Below are 24,365 nucleotides of genomic sequence, written 5' to 3'. Positions count from 1 at the left end.
AAAAAGGTTGAGAGCCACTGTTGTAGAAGTTTTGACTTTAACTGATGGAATTTCTTTGGTGCTCACACACCCTGGAGCAACATAGATAATATGTTATACAATTGGAACTGAATTGTCATAGCAGTTCTCCAGATACATTGCCGTAACTATAGAAGAAAATCTACAGAAGGTCAATGAAATGAACTGTAAAAATTTAAACCAAATACTTTTAACAACATTATTTTATTTGATTGGAATTGGAAGCATATTCATTACTCAACATGTGGCAGGACAGATCATCACAGCCAGACTAACAACTAGTTTATGAAGGCTTAAACCCAATTATGTTGGGATCAGTCTAAAACCCAAGGCTTTGCACTGTGGCTCAGTCAAAGTACTGTCAAGAAACAAAAAGCAGCTGATGCTGCAAATCTGGAAAAAAAAAGATTCTGGATGTACTCAGCAAATGAGGTAGCATTTATCGAGCGAGAAACCAAGTTGGAGATTCTGTCTTGAAAACTGACCAACTGACGTGACCTGCCTGACCTGCTGAGTATTTCCAGCGTCTGATTAGCACTGTCTTAATTTTTGCAGATGAAATAGTTCACAGGAATGTCTTGTTGACCCACACGCAGTAGCATCTACCTGTACTTCTTGCTTGAAGGAATTTCATCAATTAGAAACTCTTTTAGCCCAGTTTACACTTGTACCAATTGCTTTAGAAAGTAAATTACAGGCATGTGAACTTTTTGGATGGAGCACGTCTTTGCATTGATAAGTATTGTGGTCTGTAACAAAGTGAAATAAATTTTACTATTGAAGACTAGATAATTTCCCTCAATCATCTCACCGATTACATTAAAAAAAATGAACTACCCAGTAGGTCTGTCGCTAACAACAATTAATTTATAAAGCCAGCTTGAACTAAACTGCCACATCCACCTCCAAAAGGATACCAATAATATAAACAGTTATGCAAGAAATTTTTATCCACTTACAGTGTAGCTTGACATTTTACATGCACAGTATTACATATATTAACATGTTTTCACATTGACTTGATCATGTACACGCATTAACATACAGGTATTCTGATATCCAGAATTCTAGCAACTGGCAAAAAAAGGAAATTTAAAAAAAAATTGAATAGGTAAAACATACCTAAATTTAAAATTGTAAAAGTAAATGTTCTCTGAAGTAACACACAAATCTTTGGTGAAGATGGGAGCAAATATTCAGCCAGTGGAGTTCCTATGCTGTGCTTTGCTTGTAGCAGCTGTTTGAATAAAGTTGTGTGAAACAGCAATGGCGTCACCCAGTATGAAGAGCCGGTTGATGCCGCTCGCCGTCGGGGTGACTCTCTTAAAGGGCCTCCTTATTCCTGCTAAGTAAGAGTCACCCCGGTCAGAATCTTTCTCTGTAGACTTGGGGGAAGGTGGAGTTAATTATCTATAATATTATTGTTCATCTTTCAGGTGGCTCCAGGGAGGAATCTGCAGATGCAGCGATGGTTAAATGATTTCAAAGAATGTAACTGAAAATAAAGTAAAATTCTTTAAGGTTTAAATATTTATGCAAGTAAAGTTTGTCAAGTAAAATACAGAATAGGTTTTTTTTGCCTTTTAAACTGTTTATCCGTAATGCAGATGTTTTAGTTAGGAATTTTAAGAATAAACCTCAAGCAATTGGAAATTACTCTTATCCAGCATCTATAAATCCCCATAGGTGCTGGATACCGGAGGTTTTACTGTATATATTTAAGGCATAGAGTCATTCAGCACAGACCTATCAGTCTGCACCAACCATCAAACAGTGATTTACATTAATCCAGGGCTTAAGATATTTCATTTTCCCCACATCCCCATGACTCCCCCCACCTAATTCCAACACTCAGATAATTGAGCAAATTACAGTGATCAATTAACCTCCCAAACTTGCATGGTTTTGGGATGCAGGAAAAAATTGAAGCATCCTCACATAACCCATGGAGTCACAGTAAAAACTCCACCTGAGCGGCACACGACAGAGCCACTGACTGTCTGTCCAATGTACATGTTTTGCAATCAACTTCCCGGAACCCCTATCTGTTACCCCCATCCCATCTTAATATACCAATGACAATTCACTGTTGATTAGCTCGGCAACGAAAGTTCAGAGAGTCTGCAGACGGTGGAATCGTAGTAGAATACACAAAGGCGCTGGAGGAACTCAGCAGGTCACGCAGCATCGACAGGAAGGAAAGAATAAGCAACGTTTTGGGTCTTCTGAACCCTATGAGGAAAGGAAACAGACAGGCACCTAAATTTAAAAAGTGAGGAGGGGAGGAGAGAGGAAGGGGAAGGAACACAGGCTGATAGATCACAGGTGGATGCACGGCTAGCAATATGTATTTTCAGCTGTCTGTGGCAAAAAATATTGAAGATTGTTGCCTTGAAAGTGTAGATCAAGATACTGCAATTAAAAGTGCGGCAACATGAATAGGCAAACTTATTTTGCGAGCAACTCGATTGCAAATCTCTGGTGAATTTCCATGTTTGTATTAGATGGGCACGTCATTCATCAGCAGGAGTTATTCATGTCCCTAGCAGACTATGTGCTAATTTAGTACTGAAACACTTGATTAATGTACATTCTCCATCTTTGCAAACCATGGGTGTATGAAGGAAGGAATTTACATTTCCCCATGTTGTTGCATTAACGACTTGACAATTGTTATTATCAATATTCCCCAATGTAACTGCAGTCATTTTTAAAAATAAAAATAAAATATGCTGGAAACCCTCAGCAACTCGTGTGGCAACTAGAGAGGGGAAAAATTGAGTTCGCATTTCAACCCAATGACCTGTTTCTTCTCCAGAGATGTTGCCTGGCTTCAAGAGTATCTCCATCATTTTTTGTTTTAATTTCAATTTTCCAACAGCTGCAACTTTTTGGTGTTTGGTACAGAAAAACCCCTGTTATCCCAAATTAAAGCAATATGCAGCCTCAAGCCACGGGGCAAAACAATTGCGGAAAATAAATCAGTAAGAAGTTTAACATTGGCCTGCTTCGCCACTAGTTCGCCAATCACGCAAAACGCAATCGGAAAATTCATTTATCCAGCATCCACTAATCCCCAGATACAAGGGTTTTTTTTTAACGTGTTATTTTTTAAAAAGTTGAACATGAAACATTGTTCTCACTTCTAAGAACAGAACAAATTGATGGAACTGTAGTCTGTTGGAGGAAGTCAGCAAAGCGAAAGATACATCTTCATCGAGGTATGAGTAAAATGCAAGGCAGGAGCATGAATAAAAAGGTGGGGATGGGGAACAGACAAGAGGTGGATATAGGAGGGAGGGCACAAGAGGAAAATAGCTGAGGAGTGATGGGGACACGATAGGTCTCTGGATGGGAGTGGGATGTATCTTTATCTTAGCTGCATAAAGAACACTGTGTGACTTGCTGAGTTTCTCCAGAAACCTTGTGTAAACTTCGATCGCAGAGTCTGCCAAATTTTTTTTAACTCAAATTAGTGGAATTGAATTGTTTTACTGTCAAGTGTACCAAACTTAATTTTGTATGCAATCTAGAAAAGTCAACTCTTGCAGTATAGTTTAATAATGACAAATAAACAAGTACATAAAACAATGCAAAACAGTGTTACAATAAGTTATATAGTGCAGCGTATAGAGAGAAATATAATTCAAACTACAAGAGCATCATCTTTTGCAAGTGAGAGATAAAGAGACCATTAAACCTATGATAACAGCAGGAAAGATACTCTCCTTCAATCTGCAGGTTTCTGCTATAAAGCACAAGCAATTCTGCCAATGGACAGGATGTTTGGATGCGTCCTTTAATATGTGTGATGGCCTGAGCTCCATTTACAGCTCCATGTAGTTTCTCGTGGTCTTGGGGAGAGCCGTTCCCACACCAAGCTGTGATATGTCTAAACACAGTTATTTCTATGGTGCATCCATAAAACTTGGTAAGGCCTCAGGAACATGGCATATTTCCTTGGGCTTCTGAGAAAATTGCGGCTTGGTGTGCTTGCTTTGTGGTAACATCTTGGTTTAATAATGGAATTCTGTGATAGGTGTACAATCTTCTCCGGAAATTTATTTCAGTGCACAAAAGTGATGGAGAAGCTCGGCAAGTCAGGAAACATTTCAGGCTTGAAGCCTTCTTCAGGAGTGCCAAAGGTGTGGGTGGGGATAGGGGAAGGAGCACAGACTAGTAGGTGAGTGGATATGGATCCACCTATCAGCTGCTAGCTTAAGGTCCACCCCCAACACACTTCTGCAGACACCCAGGAGATTATCTGGTTCCATTTCTTTTGCTGTGATTGCTTCCAGAATTGTTCATATTTACCAGATGTATGTATGCCAATGGCTATTTGGGTTCTTCCCTTCTCTGTGGATACTTTTCATTAATTTATTTGTTCACAAGCTCCAGTACCTCCTGGTATGATGAAATTTGTTCATTTGAATCCTGAACCTGGATTCTGATAGGTTCCAGAATTAACTAATTAATAAAATCAAACACATACACATGCTGTTACTTTGCACCAGGACCACTGGCTAGTTATCAAGATCTGGAACCTTACCTTATTTCCACCCCCCCCCCCAACTAAATAATGTTAGCTACCTCAATTCAATGTCATATTTTATCCTTTTCTTCGTTATTGGCCCGACATGCAATTTTGATTAAATGGAAAGCCGATGTTTCACCAACATATTGACAATGGCGAAGGGATATCATGTCTTGCTTAAATTTGGGAAAAAAGGTGTGTTGTCATAGATTCAAATATCAAATTTCAAATGATATAGGGCTTGTTTATGGACTGCTATGATAACCTCAAGAGTTAGGGTTGATTTGAAATTTTGGCATGGCTTTCTCTCTCTCTCCAAGATGATTGCATTTGATTTTTTTTAAGTGTCCACCTTGCTTTGGGGAACCTTAAACCTTGATTATTTTTATAGCAATGTTGCAAGATGGTTATAATGTGATGCTGCTATGAGACACCGAATTTCATGACCTGTTATTGACAATAAATCCTTTTTTTGTTAATTTTTTTTACACCTGATCACTACTGCAACTTTTTTGTTTGTTCTATAGCACATCATAATTGTACAAATATCAATAAAAATATTTTAAAAGGAAAAGCAATGTTAGCTACTTCCCGACAGCATAATGAGGGTCCATAAATCTTGCTGGCGATGTGGAACCATTTCACCTTGATACATACTGTGCTTGCATAATATCACATTTTTAAAATAAATTTGTACAGCCAGTACCAGTCACCCTGCCATCTCTCCATAGCACATGCCAAACAGTTAATTGAAAATTAAGGCATGTGTGCTTGAAATTTGTATTTCTTTGAATACTAAATCATTCAAAGCATGTTTGTTTTATTTTAATACATTATTGAGTTGTGAATGAAAACTTCTTTATATCACTCAAAGTGTTCAGTGAATCTTAATTTTTGAAACTTAAATTGAATTGGCAAATCTAATTGTTGCCAATCAGACAACACTGAACCATTATAGAAAGAACATTATAATAAAACACACAATAAATATCATGTAAATTAATTGTTTTCCCCATGCTAATTTTAGGATGACAGGTAATAAAGTATTAGGCTCGTGTAGTTAATTAACTACACATAGGTCTCATGCAGATTAATGTGTCATTGTCAGTTTCTATAACCTTGCAGGTAAAAGATGGAGTTGCAAAAAATAAGTGATTAATGAAATGAATAGGCCATGCTAACAGTAAAATATCACCAGTGCTCCATCCAACAGCAGGTTTGATTTCCAATTAGCCAAAAAAAAACACAATGATTATTTTATCTCAAAGAAACCTGCAATATCTGTAAAGGACTTTTACTGTTCAATTTGGTTTCACCTGGAAAAAATCTTTTAGAAGTTTAAAGTGCAATGAAACCTCCTGCATCCAACTGGATCAGTTCTTGCAGTGGATGACACTCAATTTACAATAGCAGGTCTGTGTGGGCAATATCCCTGGTGGCTCACTGAATGATGTTGACCTCATTAATGAGGCCTCCACTCTTTTGAAAACAGGACTGTGTTTTGCACCATTTACTAAACAGTATTCTTTTGGGAAACTTTAGAATTGCTACATTTATCTAAATCTCTTTTTATCTTACCTCTTTCTCCTTCTCTCCATTCATTAGTAGACATGCTTGCACTTCAGCATAAAACACTTTTCTATCCACCTGTCCATCCTGCATCAAGGAGCAATTTGTTCTGTTAAGACTGACACTTGAGAAATAACAATATCCTTACTCTACTGAGAGCTTGAATTTATAAATGAGTACAATTTCAAAACAAGTCCAAAACTACAAATTCTGAAAGTATTCAGCATATCAGTCAGTATATTTCTGAAAATGAGCATTCAATAGTGTAAACAATAACCTCTGGTTTCTCCAGAGAAGCTGATTCATCCACTGAAAATTTCTAATTCTTGTGAATCTTTCAAGAATGCCCTTAAGTGCATTTGTACAATATTTTTTTTAAAATTAGGCATATAGCACGGTAACAGGCCCTTTCAGCCCATGAGCCCGTGTCACCAAATACACTAATTAACCTACAACCCAATTTTGAAGGGTGATGGGTGGAGGGGGGGGGGGGAGCAACTACTTGTACTTGGAATTTGCATGAGTAACATGATCTATTTATTAAGAGGGCAAATCACAGAGAATAATGTTAGGATATGTTCATCTAACAATCTCCTCTCAGCCATATGGAGAGGGTGCAGAAGAGATTTACCAGGAGCTATAGAGAGGGTGCAGAAGAGATTTACCAGGATTGCAGAGGGATTTGGGCTGCTTAGAAAAGTGGGCTGAAAAATGGCAGATGGAATTTAATGCTGATAAGTGTGAGGTGCTTCATTTTGGTAAGAAGAATCAGAATAGGACATACGTGGTAAATGGGAGAGCATTGAGGAATACAGAAGAGCAGAAAGATTTAGGAGTAACGGTACATCGTTCCCTGAAGGTAGAAACTCACGTGAATAGGGTGGTGAAGAAGGCTTTTAGTATGCTGGCCTTTATCAATCATTGCATGGAATATAGGAGTTGGGAGGTGATGTTGAGATTGTATAAGACGTTGGTGCGGCCTAATTTAGAGTTCTGTGTGCAGTTCTGGTCGCATAATTATAGGAAGGATATAAACAGAGTGGAGAGAGTGCAGAGAAGGTTGACCAGAATGTTACCTGGGTTTAAGCATCTGGAGTATGGGGAGAGATTGGACAGATTGGGTCTTTATTCTTTGGAGCGTAGAAGGTTGAGAGGGGATTTGATAGAAGTATTTAAGATTATGAAAGGGATAGACAGAATGGATGTGGATAGACTATTTCCATTAAGAGGAGGAAAGATTAAAACAAGAGGACATGAGTTAAGAATTAAGGGGCAGAGGTTTAGAGGTAACATGAGGGGGAACTTCTTTACTCAGAGAGTGGTAGCCGTGTGGAATGATCTTCCGGGAGAAATAGTGGCGGCGGAGTCAATTGTATTATTTAAGAAAAGGTTGGACAGGTATATGGATGAGAAGAAGATGGAGGGTTATGGGCATTGTGCAGGGAGGCGGGACTAGAAAGGGGTGTTTGGTTCGGTGCGGACTAGAAGGGCCTAATGGCCTGTTTCCGTGCTGTAATTGTTATGTTATATTTTATATATTAAATAAAAAAAATTATTTAATTATTTAAACTTCACCAGTTCAATAGCAAAGAAAGTTAATTTGATTTATATTACTCACTGAAAACTTTCATGTTGCTTTGTATCAATTCCATAGAACTAAAGGGTGATTGTATTCCTTGGAGTAGAAATAAATTTAATTACAAACCATTGCTGAATATGCAGAACGTGAGAAGATGGGTATAATTCCAACTATTCGGAAAAAAATTCTGGAGAATTATTCACACAATCTCCTCCTGGCACATTTTCACAGACCTTCTGGATGTGGCGTCTTCAATTATCTGTACCGTTCGGAAAATGAACAGGCATCCCTCAGATTGGATGTTTCCGACTGCCAGCCAAAATGCCAATTCATGAATTGCTGAATTCTAACTACTACCTGCATAATGATAAAATTGTTGTGGTTAATAATTAAGTGAAATATGCCATAGCTTTAAGTTATTGCTTCAATAATTTTGTTGAAAATCCTAAATTGCAGTTGATTTCCACACTTTCACTGTAAGTGTTAAATACTTCAATGCTTTTGAAGTAAACAAATAGCATGACTTGATTGAATTTTTAAAAAAACATAGAAAATGGGATTAGTCAGCCAGAAGGATCTTCAAATCTTGTTGTTCATTACGATTACAACTGACCATCCATCTTAACATCATATTCCTGCTTTCTTCCCATTTACTTTGATACCTTTTATTATCTCTGGAAATCTATCTTATTCCTATATACATTAGATTCAACAACTTGACTTCCACTTACCCGGATGAAGGGCTCAAATTCAAAATGTTGGTTATGTGATTTTTTAAAAAATATTTGCTAAATGAAGTACAATGTTTGATCTGCTGAGTTTCTCCAGTTTTGTGTTTTTACTTCAATTTGAGTTCTGTTTTCTGTGAAGCAATTCCATGCATTGCTTCACATCTTTTTGTTCCTAATCTCACTGGTAAATCTCTTAGTAGACACCCTGGAACTCATTCTGGAACCCTCAGCTAGGGCAATATTCTCCTCATATCCAGTCTATTTGTATGGTTTATCACCCCCCCCACCCCCACCCCAACCCCCCTCCTCCCCCCCATCCTCCCCCCACCCCCCCGCCACCCCCCCATCCTCCCCACCCTCCTCCCCCCCTTCAAAAGAGTGGAGGCCTCATTAATGAGGTCAACATCATTCAGTGATGTCAATGGCAAGCATTTGCCTTAATTCATTCAGAAAATCTGAAGACTAATACTTGTGCTTTTACAACCTCATTGAGGCTTGGTTTTTATGGATGTGAGAAATATCCAGATTATGACACCAATATTAACAATGTTGACAATACATCAAGAATCACATTTATATATAATTTTATTGCAGAATTTTGTCTCTACTTTTATTCTTGGGTACAATACTGCTGTTTCATAATTAATGGAGACTGAATTGATTATTTATTCTATAATTCCATCAAGAATAAATTCCAAGTACAATTTGTTAGCAAAGCATGGATATTTATTGTTGTTAAAGTGATTATGTCAACCTATAAGAAAATAAGGCCAAGAAATTATTATTAATATCTTAACAGTTTGCAACAATATTCACCCGTTTATTGAGCCACCTTCAATTCATCTCCACATCACCTGCTGACTCATCTGTAGTTTCATGACAAAACTATTTTGATTGAAGCTGTTAATAATTAGGCACTGTTGTCAATGCCTTTTGATGAAATTTATCCACAAGATTGACCTTCAGGCATGCCAGTTACATTTCTACCAGAATTAGGATATGAATAATGATGTAAACGTGAAAGTCCTTGGGAGTTTATCATGGATTTCAAAACAATTGTGGGACAGTAATTTCCCTTGTGCTGATGGAATGGACAGAGATTAACAAAGGCATATTTAATTGTAAAATTGACCCATGTGGTTAGGCATCACGAGAAATAAGAATTATTTTACCCCCAATTATCCCCTTCATTTAATTTTTGCACTTGAATGTATTCAATTAAGTAACAAGGCCCGCACACACCAACTTCTTATCTGAGAAAGAATTATGGACTAATATGGAATGTAACTATTTGGAGACAGTGTAATGATGGTTGTAGGCTGGAAATTCTGATTTTGTTTTAAAGCTAGACATTAAAACTCTATTTTCATAACTGGAAATGAGTAATGACCTTTTTTGGGTTACCTGTCGGGATTTTCCTGAGCAATTTCTATTGGTTACCAATTTCTTTCCCATTGGTTTACCATTTTCCTTTACAGTGAAAGATTTTAACTAGAAATTAGATTGCACAGCACCACTTTTTGTGCTTCAAGCTCCTGTTATATATGAAAAATGTGGTCAAAAGTCTTGCAGCATGGATCACTAGATATTCATTTGGGTTCTTCTATGAATTTAATAAAAACACACAGTAAACGATTGTGGGATTCAGCCATCTCACAGCGTCCATAGGAGGCAAATATAAATATTACCAATGTTTTGGCCCCAAGCTCCTCTTCAAGGTACAGTAAAATCCTTGGTATTTGGCACCTAAGGGGATTGGTAGATGCAGGTTAAGCAAGTTTTCAGGTTTCTTCAGTCTCACTCTTACAATGCCTAATACACCTGCATTAAGAATAAACAGTTTAAAAAGCAAAAATACTATACTTACACTGAACTTCACTCGTATGAAACATAAACCTTAATACATTTTTCTTTATGGCCGGTCACATTCTTTGAAAAGATTTAACAGTCGCTGCATCTACAGGTTCCTCTCCCTCCACAGACCTGCCCAAAAAAGAACAATAACATTTTAGATATTTCACCCCTCCGCTCAAGATTACAGATAAAGCCTAATAAACTCTGACTAAGCAGGAATAAGGAGACACTTTAAGAAAGTTGCCCTACAGCAAGCAGCATCAACCAACTCTTCATCTCGGGCTATACTATTTTATTCAAACACTTTATTCAAACAGCTGCTACAAGCAAAGCACAGCCAAGGCACTCCGCTGACTAAATATTTGCTTCAATCTTCACCAAAGATTTATATGCTACTTCAGAGAACATATACTTTTACAATTTTAAACTTTTAATTATTTTTTTTAAATTTATTGTTTTAATTATTTTTAATTTAGTTTCCTTGATTTTTTGCTGGTTGAGGTTAACGGTTGCTTGAATTCTGAAAAACAGGTTTTACTGTATAAGCAAAAAGCAGGCAGGTGTCTAAATAGACTGGGAGAATGGGAGGGGTAGGAATCCAGAACAAACAAAAGGTGTTAATTGCTTTCTGTTACCCCCTCCCCATCTTTGACCCATCTCCTCTATTTCTGTCTCTCTCTTCACTTTTCCATCTGTCTCCTTTCACAGTCAATTCTCATCTTTCCTCTTATGTCCAAGGAACAACCTTTGTTTGTTGGTCTGGACTTCTTCCCCTTTTCTCTCCCAGTTTTTATTCAGATATCTGCCTGCCTTTTGCTTGTACCTTGAAGAAGGGCTCAGGCCTGAAACATCTGTAATATATCTTTACCTCCTATGAACACTGAGACCAGCTGAGTTCCTCCAGCATTTGCTATGCATTTTTGCTACAATCACGGCATCTGCAGACTTCCATGTTTCCCTCTATGCATTTTTTTTTTAAACTTTATTTATTCGTTCAAAAAAACAAATATGACATATACAGCAATTAAACATGATCTTTTTTTTAAAGAAAAAAAAGAAAAGATCCCACCCCCCCTTCAGCCAACTCTAAGGAGAGCCATAAGAAAATATATTTAAAAAATGTTAAATACACATATTAAAATCTAATCAATATAAATTGAAATGTAAATATTCTGAGTATAACAACCACTTATTAATTAAAAAAATTATAATTATCACGTGAAACATACGCAATTTTTCCATTATTAAACAATATCTCATTATGCCATCTATTAATATCAATCATATTTGTATCTTTCCATGTACTAGAAATACATTTTTTCGCTACGGATAAAGCTAAATATACAAAAGCAAGCTGAAACTATCTAATCCCAAGCCTTTCAGAGGTTGCGAACTACCCAATAAAAATACTGTTGAATCTAAAACTATTTTAATCTTATACAGATATTCTAATAATGATTGAATTTTCTTCCAAAAAGATTGTATATGTATACATGACCAAACGGCATGAAAAAAAATTCCAACCGTATCACATCTAAAACACAAATCTGATTCATTAAAACCATATTTTTTAAATTTTTCAGGTGTCAAATATAATTGATGTAAAAAAATTGTAATTAATCATTGCATAATGTGCATTTATCAATCTAGTTACACTATCATAACAAATATCTAACCAATCCTCTTCAGAAAAAGTAAAACCAATATCCGCTTCCCATTTAATTTTAGATCTATCCCAACCATTTTTATCCACATCATCCTGTAATATTTGATACATAAATGAAATATAACCTTTCTCTGGTACCTTCATAAGAGAAGTCTCAAATTTAGTCATTTTAGATAAAATCATCTCTCTACCAAACATACATTTTACCAAAGATCAAATTTGATAATAAAGAATTCTTATCAATACCGAAATCTTCCCTCATCTGATTAAAAGATAAAAACTTACCCTCTTTAAAACAATCTCCCACATTTTCCACACCATTAAATCTCCAATGCAATAAACTTTGATTATATATTGAAAAAGAAATAAGTTGATTATACAATGGCCTCTATGCATTTGTGGTATAACACAAAAGAGCCCATTAACAAGTGCTGTGGATCCAAAGGTGAAGGGAAAAGGATGATTTGCTGTGAGGTTAGATTAGGTGATAGGTCAGTTACTGCTAACTAATGGTAGAAGAGGCATTTTTGGAATTGGGTGAGCTGATGGTTGGCTGGAAGTTTGGCACTGGGTGGTTGAGTGATTGGTAGATGCATGCAGATCTCGTCGAGATTGATTGATGGTGATGTCAGATCAGATGGAACATGCAAGTTCGGTGGAAATCAATGCCATTGGGAGCAATGAACCAGCATATAAATGACTGAAAGGATCCAACCTCGAGCCCATCTCAATGCCAAGCTGCAGAATGGTATACCTTCTCATGCAACAAGATTCTGATAAGTTTGTGGATGAGATTACACACAGTGCAAGTGATTGGCAACAAGGTTGCAAGAAGGTGGTGGGTAGTTGGGGTAGACAAGATGGGATTTTGTATGTTGATGAGAATGGATTTTCCACAATTCTTACAAAAGAAATGCTTGGGAGGGATGAATGGCAGCAATATGCTAAAAGGCAGACTAAAAGCAAATTTTAGCAAGAGTTTGGAAGGATGGGTTTGAAGATTGGATGCTGCAATGAAGATGAAGGGAAAGGTGCAGTGGAGCAGTAAACTGTTTCAGGAAGGGCAATTTTTGAATGTAAGTGGGTTAGAAAATAGATTAGCATGGCCTATTAACTTTTCTGTGCAGTAGTGATCATCTGCCCTGAGCTATCAAATTCCCTAGGCTTGGAAACCTATCACAGCAGGGTTTAAACACAATGTGAAAGATAATTCTAAGACAATGAAACCTTATTAAAATATGTACCAGTAAGTGAACAACACTACATGGGAGCAGGCTGTTCATTTGCCTTTCAATCTCGGGTTAAGTAGTAATTGTTTCCAATACTAGCAAGAGGCAGTCTATATTTTTGAGACCTGGCCAATTTCCATTCCAAATCCACCTGCCTTTATGACCAGATCACATAAATGAAATTGCCTGAAAGTTCCTCTTCCACTTGAATTTAATTATTAAACCTTTTAACTCAACAACTTTTTGAATTCACAAATTCCATCCTAATTCTTCATTTGTTTGATTTGGCTCTTTACTTGCAAATTTTTGGCCTATAATTTTTCATTAAGCTTTCAGCCAGTTTGCACCCACAAGAACCCTTTATTTTATTTTAAGGCCCACCTTGTAAGCTCAATCATTTAGCCATTCTTTTCATAACTCTTAAATTCCCATTTTGCATTTGTTGCATTTAGTGAATAGTTACTTTTTAAATACATTAAAATGAACGATATACTATCTGTAAATGCCATTATGCTGTAAGAGATATAATGTCAATCTAAATTATCGTGACCATTAGATATTGTATCAAAATTATATCTAACCCAAATTTGATGATAATTTTACCAAAACCAGAAAAGTTATCAAGGAGCTACTTGATTACATTGTGGATGGAGCTACTTTCATCAGTAACAAGTTGATTTCATTGAGTGCAAAGGTTATTTGGTCTAAAAAGTCAAAACGCATTTCGTAAAATTAAAACACGTATAAAGCTCTCCCTTAGGAATACAATGTGACAATTACAACTTGCAATTAGGTTTTAGAAAACTTCCAATCTACAGTATTATAAAAAAATATAAATTTAATTTTACATTTCCTTTTTAATTGATATACAAGAAATATGGTGCTGTTGATAATGTTTCTGGTGGTTTATATTGCTTTTACAATTAATTTTGGTTTTAAATTTACTTCAGGGAACATGAAAAGAACAGAATCAATGCAAACATGTTTCAATGTGCCTGGTCTATTAATTTAAGAAAACAGAATTTGTTATCCTGTTTTGATTGCAACGGAAGTGATATGACATGCCATCATGTTAGATTTGAGGAATACAACTCCAATGCCACTACGGTGCAGTGTTATGGCAGAAGGGCGAGACAACACAAAAAAGCACCCTTTAATAATGAACAGAGTTCTCATTCTACTACTGTTATGGTGCAACTTAACTAAGTGGGATTGATGAGGTCAAATGGATTTTTGCTTCATTTTGGCCTAATAATTTAACAATTTCGTGCCTGCTATTAATCCTCTAGCAGTTTTTCCAACCAACACTTTGCTTCAGCTCAACCATCAACATCAGTAGTGTTTTTTTTAAAAGTGTACTGTAACTGAAATTAATCCCAACAGCATACTAAAAAATCTTTGTGGCAATGTGTAATTAAGTAAAAGACTAGAATTTGAGCAATGGCTATTTTTCCTCTACTTAATCCACGATCCACATTAAATGTCTACTTCATTATGTTTGGAATCTATTGGATCTGTACTGCTCAATATCCTTAATTTGTTTCATTATCTGGTAGTCATTAAGCCCAATGGAGCCCTAAAAACTGATTTTTATAATTATACAAATGTTTTTACAGTAAATCATTCATTTTGGGTCTGAGAATCCTCAAGATTGCCAGTGAAAATAATTTCAGCAATTTAATTCCCAAATTATTATACAATTATTTTACTTCAAGCCATTGGATATTATGCATCTGTTCACAGATCAAAATATGATTTAAATAATACCTTTGGTCTCTCCTACCCCAATTTTTATCCAAAATGCATCTTTTATCAACAGAAAATTAATATTGTTCAATTTACAAACACTGTATAAAACATCAAAATTTGATTTCTATCCAATATATTTGCTGTGTCATTTCAAATAATTCAAGAGTCACTAAACACATATTTAGGGAATATGCAACAAATAGATTGCATCACATTTATTCCTTCCCAAAGTACAGTTTTAAACTGATGTGCCTGTGGTCAACATTTGTTCTGTTGTTTTAACACTTTACAAACTTCAGTTTCAAACCAGTTCAGTTGTTTATAAAAGTTACTACAAAGCAAATCTGTACACTTTCTACAATAAATTAAGAAACAAATGCAGGCACAAATCGTCTTTAAAAAATTGTGTACAGGTCCCATAATAAATCAATAAAGAAAAGAAATGTAATATTAAAATGCCCCTCCCAACAAAGTAAAAAAGTTACAAGTTTGAAGTGAATTCATATACAATTATACACAGGCTACAAAACCACTTAGTACACAAGCACTCCTGCATTTCGGGTATTCCAGGCAGTAAATGAAGATCTTGTTTTTTTTTAAAAATTCAGCATTTCATAAATATATAAAATCAAATCAGCATCCCAGTTCCCGTATCAACATACCTTCACCCAGTATCATTTCAAATGCTATTTTGGATAATGCTACATTTTGATAAATTGTTTTCTTCAGCACCATGAATTGAATCAACCTAAAGCAGCAAGATAGAACTAAGATGTTTATTTAAGGGTGGGACTTGGGCCAAATTCAAAAGATAGAAAAATGAAAAAAAATAAAAAAGTAATGGAATGCAATATTTTGAGTCATTCATACACAGTACAACATTGGTTTGGGTTCTCTAAACTGATCAAATTGGATAAAAGAATATCAATTTCCTAATGTTGATGCTTGAAAAACCCAAAAGCTAAGAAATTTGGCTTTGTGGTTAAAATCAGGAAGCCCCATTTATTTCCATCACATTACCTTGATAGGCTACAAATAGCAATGAGCACCAATTAATATTGTTTAAAGGAAATTTCTCTGAAGGAATTTTTGATTAAAACCTAGCAACCTAGCAACAGGGCAAGTGTATTACAAGAAACAGGCACGTGTTTGATTTTATTTTTTTTATTATGAAACACACCAACTTAGGAGTCAAAGTTTCTTTTGGTAAGAGAAATATAAAAGCGCATTTTACTGCTCTATTGCACGCCATTTAAAGTTATCTTGATTTTGTTCATTAACTTTTTCAGTACAGTATACTCTGCACGACAATTACCGACTGCATGGTACTTGGTTACATGAACAACTTTTTTTCTGCTTATTCAATAAGTTACAGAACATTTAGATTATATAAAAAAACAACAAAGTACCAGAACAGATGGCAACAGATTTTAACTAACAGAATAATTTACGGTGCAAAGCAATATACAAGTATTTACAGCATTTTTCTATGACTTTATAAACACTATGAACAAGTTAATCCTGTTGAAAAATTATAGAGGAAACTTTGAATGTTTACAGAGAAGAAAATGATGTATGAAAAACATTATTACAGCTGGCAGTGAATCAGTAGGTGCCATTACTTCAAAGCACAACTACTGGAACAATGATTGAGATTACAGTGGAAAGTACATTCTTTCTGAGCAATGGTTCTGCAAAACTTCCTCGGTTTTTACTTCAACCAGATGGGTTTGTCTCTCAAGCCTGACATTCTTAATCCATGTCACTAAAATCACTCGTTTGTTCACCTTGGACCCTGCTTTGATGGAGCATTGCTCGATCAAAAGCAATGCGGACAGATTTCCGAATGGAAGAAGTTCGACCCTCCATCATTTTTATTTTATCAATGGTTTCATCAATACCAAGGGGGACCACTTTGGATTTTGGGAGCCACTGCCTGTTGAGAATTTAAATAATTAGAAAGTTAAAAAATGTTTTCTTTTGAGGTACTGCACTATCAATGTCCCAGAGTCACAATATAAATGAATTCATTTTTGTGGTCAGCTATAATGCTACAATTGATGTACCATAATATGACATTTAAGGATAATATATCAATTTAATTTACAAATTTCTGCATCAGCCATGTAGAATTTTACTCAGTTGAGAGAAAAACAACTGTAATTTAGTTTCAGCATTGGATAATGTAGCAAAATTACTAGAAAAATACAAGAACTGGAATTATGTTGAAATATACTTACTGTGAAAACTACAAATTATATTTAATAAAGATCAGGAATGGATCAGTTACAAAAAATAAAAATCCAAAAGTGTTTCGGAGTTTTAGATACTGGTAAATAATGTCATTGTGCGTGAAAGTTAATCCTTCGTATGAGCATGAACTGCAAAGCAAAACTTCCAGCAGCTGAAATGAAGTGTTGGAAATAAGCAATAATTTCAATCACTGGTTGCTAAATTACAGTCCGGCTAGTTAACTGATGCATTAATGAAGGATAATGGCAGACTACCAAAAAGAGAAAACAAAACTTTTAGCCACTCTCCTATTTTACAATAGGTACGATGTGAGTAACAAAGGCCTTCCACAAAAATCTACACGGCTGAAAAATAACTTGGCTTCAAATTCCTCAATTTAAGACTTTTATTTGCTGGAGGATCACAAATATCCAAGAATATACATACATTTTAGAGGTCTGTATAAACAGTGTGCCACATTTCAAGGACAAAGCATAAATGAAGTTTCCAAAAGTCCTCTTGCAGGATTTTAGTTCATTTTTGTGAAAATGGAAACGCACTTCACATTTCTAATACTACATGACTCATTGGCAGTATTCTCACTTAGGTTCAGTGACTGTGGGCTTAAGTCTCACTCCAGGGATTAGATTTCAGATTTCTTGTCAGATTACATACATGAAATCACATACAACCCTAAAATTCCTTTTTTCCTGGGCAAAGCAGAATTACCACTTACTGGTACTGAAAAAAAACCAACGACTCAACGTACACATGTAAACAAATAAAGAAATGTAAACAAACTGTGCGATACAGAGAAAAAAAAATCAATTAAGTGCAAGAGTCTTAAACAAGTCCCTGATTGAGTTTGTTGTTGGGGAGTCTGATTAGAGCATAACATTATGGAATAATGAGCAATGCAGAACTGAAAGCACCACACTTATCTTTCAGGTAGGGCAGCAGTAAATCAAGCCCCATTCAGTCTTCAACTTCAAACACATTTAAATGGCTCTCAAAATCATCAACTTACATGAAGTCATGCAAGATTTTTCTCCTTTTAAAGGACTTGACTGAAATTTCCCAACTTCATGAAATCATATTCTACTCTTTTACATGAAGGTTACAGACACTGACTACTGTAGTTTAAACTTTATTACAAAAAAACCTCATTTGGCAATACACTTACCAACTTCGTTTGTTATCGAAGAACAGAACAAGGTAAAGTTTCTCTCCAGCCCTCCTTTGCATTTGCTCTCCTATTTTCAGGACATCCAGAGGGGGTACAGGGATAGGCACTCCATTGTGGCGAAAACCACTTCGAGGCATCTTTGGATCAATTACCTAATTTTAAAAAGCAAACATTTTCCATAGTTTTTATTTAATTAAAAAAATTCAAATCTTAATTTTCAATAAAATTAATCAATATTATAATCAAACTTTTAGAGAAGCAATATGAACTTTAATCCTGGAACAAAGCTGAGGAATGCTGGACTTTAAAAGTTTAAGCAGGCCCTTTTAATAATGTAACTGGCATTAACTTTGCAGTCTCAATTTTTTTTGAAAAGGTTTGTAACTGATTTTTACTTGTCCAACCATTTTTCTCAGAATCACAATGACATTGCATTTGTCAAGAACAGAAATCATTCAGTAACACTAACAATGGACAGCCAGATCAAAAATAGCTTAAAGATTATACATGCTAATTTTTAAAATTTTAAATATTTCAAGTGAATGTTCTGAAGTTTCCAGATGTACAAGAAACACAAAAAACATTTCTATCTAATAGCTTTAATGCCAATAAACTTTACAATTAAGTTAATATTTTGATAAAGCTCAACAATTTTAAGCAGTTTTTGCATAATTCTAATTTGTGTCCCAACAACCAGCTGAGATGAATGAACGGTAATTTATCAAAAGGAAATTATATTTTTAGGTACAGGCAACCCCCAGGTTAAAAATGTCCAATTTACGAACAACTCGTACTCACGAACCAACAAGCCAGCTGTTAGTAGAATGCTGTCAACTTCTGGTTCTAGAGTGGTTGAGTCAGCATTACTTGCCACCGCCTAGCATCACAAAATAGTAGCGTACTGCATATTGTAAGCTTGGGAACAGATTTGAAATTGAAAAGAACGGATTTGAACATCACAACAGTACAATACTGTATACTCCTACTTCATCTGGTTTACAAGTGACTAGTGAACCAATAGTTTGGTGAATCTTTACTACCTACTTGGGTTAATGGCAGCTAGAAATGAACAGATGCTTCTTTGCAGCTGATTCCACCTCCAAGGTTCACGTGGCCAAAATCCTAATACACCTGTACTGTATTTGTACTGCACCAAATCTACCAGGGGATTTAAGGCCATTTATGACAAGAAAAAGAAAAGTTCTGTACAAACCTCCCTTGATGCCTACTTCAAGAAATTGACTCCAGTAGTTAAACCCCCTCCCCAGCAGCAGAATCAATCCCTGACTCTCCACCACTGGGTCCTTCCTCTCCAACAGTAGCCATCTCTCTAACATCTTCTGCTACATCATTCAATTATGTACTGTATTATTATGTTTAAGATGTTGTAATGTATTTGAAAGTGTTTATTAAATGTTTTACATGCAGAGAAAGGTAAAATATATACTATATATGCTATATACTAAATAATCATTTGACAAACTGGTGCTAAATAAGGATCATATGTACTTGTTCCGACTTAAGTTAGACAGACCAAGGTAACTGAACTTGTTTTTAAACCCAGGGACTGCCTGCTTGTCATTAATACCTGTGGCTTAATGCTCAAGTTCATAATTGTATCAATGGGTTAATGTTTTATTAAAATAACTTTTGCTTTTCCCATGGTCTTACTCTCTGCAAATTTTTTTTAAAAGGTGAGAAATAAGGAATGCAGAGGCTAGACTGCTGGCAAGCCGATATATTGCAAAATTGTCAAATATCTTTTCTAATATTTATGCAGTAAAAATCCTGGTATCTGGAATTCAAGCAACTGGCAGCCTCAAGATACCAGCAAAAAAAAGGAAAATAAAATAAATAAGAATAAAATAACAGACAAAAAATACACAAGTTTAAAATTATAAAAATTATTTAAGTAAGTTTTCTCTGAAGTAACACATAACCCTTTGGTGAAGATGGGAGCAAATATTCAGCCAGTGGAGTGCCTTGGTTATGCTTTACTCATAGCAGCTATTTGAATAAAGTTGTGTTTGAATAAATTGGTGTCACGCAGGATGAAGAGCTGTTTGCCAATGAGGGACGCTCTTAAAGTGTCTCCTTATCCCTGCTTAGTAAGAGGCTTTATCTATAACCTTGGGGGGGGGGTTGGAGATGATCAATTATGTTGTTCTTTGCCTTACAGGCAGCTCCGTGGAAGGGGAGGAACCTGCAGATGCATAACTGAAAATAAAGTAAAATGCTTTAAAGTTTATATATTCATGCAAGTTTGTTCAGTGTAAATTACAATAGTATTACTGTCTTTTAAACTGTTTATTCTTATGTAGGTATGTTAGTCAGACATTGTAAGAGTATCAAACAACAAGAAAATACATTTATCCAGAATCTTCCAAAACCCATAAGTGTCGGATACCAGGGGTTTCACTGCACATGGGAAATATCAGACATTCACTTTTTTTGAAAAGGCATATGTCAAAAGTGATTTCCACTATTTGGGCATGCTGATTTAGAATCTTTACATTGCAGGCTATGATTCTACCCATGAAGCAAATTAAATCTACCCATGAAGCAAACTAATTGAGTATTCAAAGCAATTTAACTCACCAAGGCTGGATATGATGGATAACCACTGCACTTTGCCCAAATTAACTTTAAAGGATCCAAAGCAGAGCTGGAATCTGTAGACGTCCACATTCTGTTTTGGCCAACTTCTAGAGAAAAAAAATTTGGAAAAGATAATGAACTTTTCATCAGGAACAAACATGTGTTGCAAACTGTTACACAAAATTCAGCAATACAAAAAATTAAAATCAAATACTAGTACCTGTATATTTATGTGAAAAGTCTTATTACAATGCTACTTTATTGAAGTAGCAGAGTGGAAACTTTAAAATAAGTAGTCATTCTCCCTTCTGCCATCTGGCAGGAGGTACCGAAGCACTCGAGCCCTTACATCCAGAGTGGGAAACAGCTTCCCACCTCCACCCCAAGACCAAACTCCCAGAATAGATATGAACAGAGCGCTGTGGACTTTCAGTGTATATGTCTTAAGATCTTAATGTGTTAACTGCCCTCCTAACTTATAACTACGCAAATATGCTCCGTGATCCTGGAGAAACGCTATCTTGTATGAGAATTTAAATTCCAGACTTCAAACTAGGAAAGGTACAAATGTATTCAGTAATCATGGATTTATAAATGTTAAAATTTTTACATTTCCAGATGACATCAATATAGATAAAAGATCAACGTGACCAACATATTGTACTACAAGTAGTTTTAAAAAAATGAAGACTCATATGCTGCTATGCTACAAGATCACTGACCTGCTGAGATTCTAGCTGCTTTGGCAAAGTTGGCATTTTTGATGCAAGCAATCAATTCATTTCTGTCTTCTAAGGGGTTTCTTCGAGCGAGTGCTGGCTTTCCTTTGCCACATTTAGGAAGACTTATTGTGCTGACAGAAAAATAATTATTATATTTTTAAAATGCGATTTTATTAAACCAAAATAGAAAACTATAAGGAGCAAACATTTATATACCAACATTTTTAATTTTAATACATGAACAGATCTGAAGCAACAAATCAATAGATCACATTGCACTGTTCTACTGAAAAATGGCAGCAATTTTAGAGGATATATTACACTAAAATTTTGGCCATTAAAAATACCAACATTAATTGAATCCACTAATGTTCAATATAATAACTAATAGTATCCAGAATGCTGGTTCTGGCCAGTGTAAAGTTTAAGGCAGGTTTTATTGAATGATGCACAATTAATTAATCTGCTACTCAAATTTAAGACCACCAATTCTTAAGTATCTTGCTTAATATTAGTGAGAACTAAATTGGATTTTTTTTTTCCTGGTTTCCCAAGGACAAGTAGTAGAAATGAGCAATATGAATCTCAGAGCTTGTTTGTCAAGCAAAATGAGAAATACCTCATCCATTTTCCTTGATTCCAGAAAGTTTAAACTAAGTATCGAACAGATTCAATGGCTGAGCACCTAACCAGTTTACAATAGAAGCTGGACAGAAAATGCCAACATGTTGAAAGAAGTTCTCAATTCAGTGGATGTCTGTGCAGTCCAGCTATAGTCATGGCCAAAGAATGGACATCATCGGGAGCTTAAGGTCCAAGGATACACAGTTTATCGAAAGGACGGGCAGGTAAACAGAGGGTGGCATGGCTATGTTGGTAAGGAATAAAATTAAATCATTAAATTCAGAATCAGGATTATTGTCATGAATAAACCATGAAATTCAGTGTTTTACGGCAGCGTCACTGTGCAAACATGCATAGTATTGCCATCTTATGACATTACTATAAAAATAAAATAATAGTGCGCCAAATAAGGCAGTGTCTTTGGCTCATTGATAATTCAGCAATCACATGGTGGCGCTGAGTGCTCGTCTAAAGGCTCCTGTACGTTTCCCCCCTTCCCTATGGTAGCAGAGTGAAGAGTGTATGGCCTGGCTGGAGGGGGTCTTTGAGGATAGAGGCTGCACTTTTCTTTTAAAAAAAGACCACCTTATATAGATGACTTCGATGGAGTGAAGTCTGACACCTCTGATATCGCAGGCCGAGTTAACAATCATCTGAAGTTTATTCTTGTCCTGAGAGTTGGCATCTCTATACCAGGCAATGATGCAACCAGCCAGAATGCTCTCTACAGTACACCTGTAGAAGTACACGTGTTTTTGGTGACACATCCAACCTCCTCAGACACCTCACACAGTATAATCGCTGGCGAGCCTTCTTTGTGATTGCATCAATATGGAGGCTCTAAGACAGATCCAGAGATGTTGACACCCAGGAATTTGAAGTTCTTGACACTCTCCATTACTGGGCCCTCGATGAGGACTGGGTTGTGTTCTTTGAGTTCCTTCTGAAGTCCACAATCATCTTGGTTTTGATGACATTGAGCGCAAAGTTGTTGTAGTTGTTCCATTCAAATAGCGATTCTGCCAACAACTGTGGAGTCATCGGCAAACTTGTAGATCGTATTGGAATTTGCTTGGCCACAGTCATAGGTGTATAACAAGTAGAGCAGTGGGCTAAGCACGCCTCCTTGGGGTAGGCCTGTGAGGAGGAGATGTTATTTCCAATTCGTACTGACTGTGGTCTTCTGATGAGAAAGTCAAGGATCCAGTTGCAGAGGGAGGTACAGAGGCCTAGTGTATGTGGCTTCTTAACCAGCACTGAGGAAATAATGACTCTAGTTTATGAAGTGCAGCCATGTGTACGAGTTGCTGTTTTTGAGGTGATCCAGAGCTGTATGGAGAGCCAGCGATACTGTATCTGTTGTGGAGCGATTGTGACGATAGGCCTATGGCAGTGGGTCCAGACCTTTACTTAGATACGTGTCAACTCTGGTCATGACAAGACTTTCGAAGCATTTCATCACATTTGGCAACAAATTACAACAGCGAACAGAAAAGATCTGTCAGAAGGGCACTGGGTTTTTAAACATGCAAATAGAATGGGAAAACCAAGTTAGGAATGGATCTCAAGAGGGGGAATTTGTAGAATGCTTATGAGATGGTTTTTATTGATGAGCCCACTAGGGGATCAGATCTGAATTGGGTGTTGTGTAATGAATGCACCAGAGGAAATTAGAGATCTTAGATTAAAGGAAACATTAGCAGGCAGTGATCACAATATGATTAAGTTCAATATGAAATTTAACAAGGAGAAACTAAAGTCTGATATGTTGGTATTTCAGTGGAGTATAAAGGAATTACAGTGGCATGAGAGAGAAACTGGCTAGAGTAGATTGGGGAACTCGTAGGGAAGACAACAGAGTAGAAATGGATGGAATTTTTGCAAAAAATGAGAAAGGTACAGGATAAATACATACCAAAAAAAAAGGAAATATTGAAATGGAAAAATGCCTCAACTGTGTCTGACATGGGAAGTCAAAACCAATACAAAAAGCAAGAGTGGGCAGACAATGAAGCAAACATTAGTAGGAAAAAAAGGATTGGGAAGTTTTAAAAACCTTGCAGAAGATAACTTT

The 24,365-nt window shown here is 36.0% G+C and overlaps 1 protein-coding gene across 12 annotated transcripts in view; it reads right to left on the bottom strand.

The window, feature by feature from the left end:
* Positions 1–203: 203 nt before the first annotated feature.
* Positions 204–24,365, bottom strand: part of brd1a (bromodomain containing 1a) — a 51,783-nt gene continuing 27,621 nt past the window's right edge. For 3 of the 12 annotated variants that reach the window (XM_069908210.1, XM_069908208.1, XM_069908221.1), the window contains 4 exons: positions 21,668–21,798; positions 20,946–21,052; positions 18,345–18,499; positions 15,110–16,865 (listed from right to left, as the gene is read on the bottom strand). In XM_069908210.1, coding sequence (XP_069764311.1) covers positions 16,682–16,865; positions 18,345–18,499; positions 20,946–21,052; positions 21,668–21,798 — 577 coding nt within the window. In that variant the 3' untranslated portion in view covers positions 15,110–16,681. Of the gene's footprint in view, positions 768–1,140; positions 1,514–4,332; positions 4,486–6,130; positions 6,209–7,739; positions 8,058–10,119; positions 10,178–10,298; positions 10,415–15,109; positions 16,866–18,344; positions 18,500–20,945; positions 21,053–21,667; positions 21,799–24,365 lie in introns of those variants that run through there. The other 9 variants (XM_069908212.1, XM_069908215.1, XM_069908211.1 and 6 more) reach the window with 9 other exon arrangements.

Source organism: Narcine bancroftii, chromosome 13, assembly GCF_036971445.1.
Source record: "Narcine bancroftii isolate sNarBan1 chromosome 13, sNarBan1.hap1, whole genome shotgun sequence".
Lineage (NCBI taxonomy): Eukaryota > Metazoa > Chordata > Chondrichthyes > Torpediniformes > Narcinidae > Narcine > Narcine bancroftii.
The sequence above is the reverse complement of the archived record's forward strand: the minus strand, read 5'-3'. Positions and strand labels throughout refer to the sequence as shown.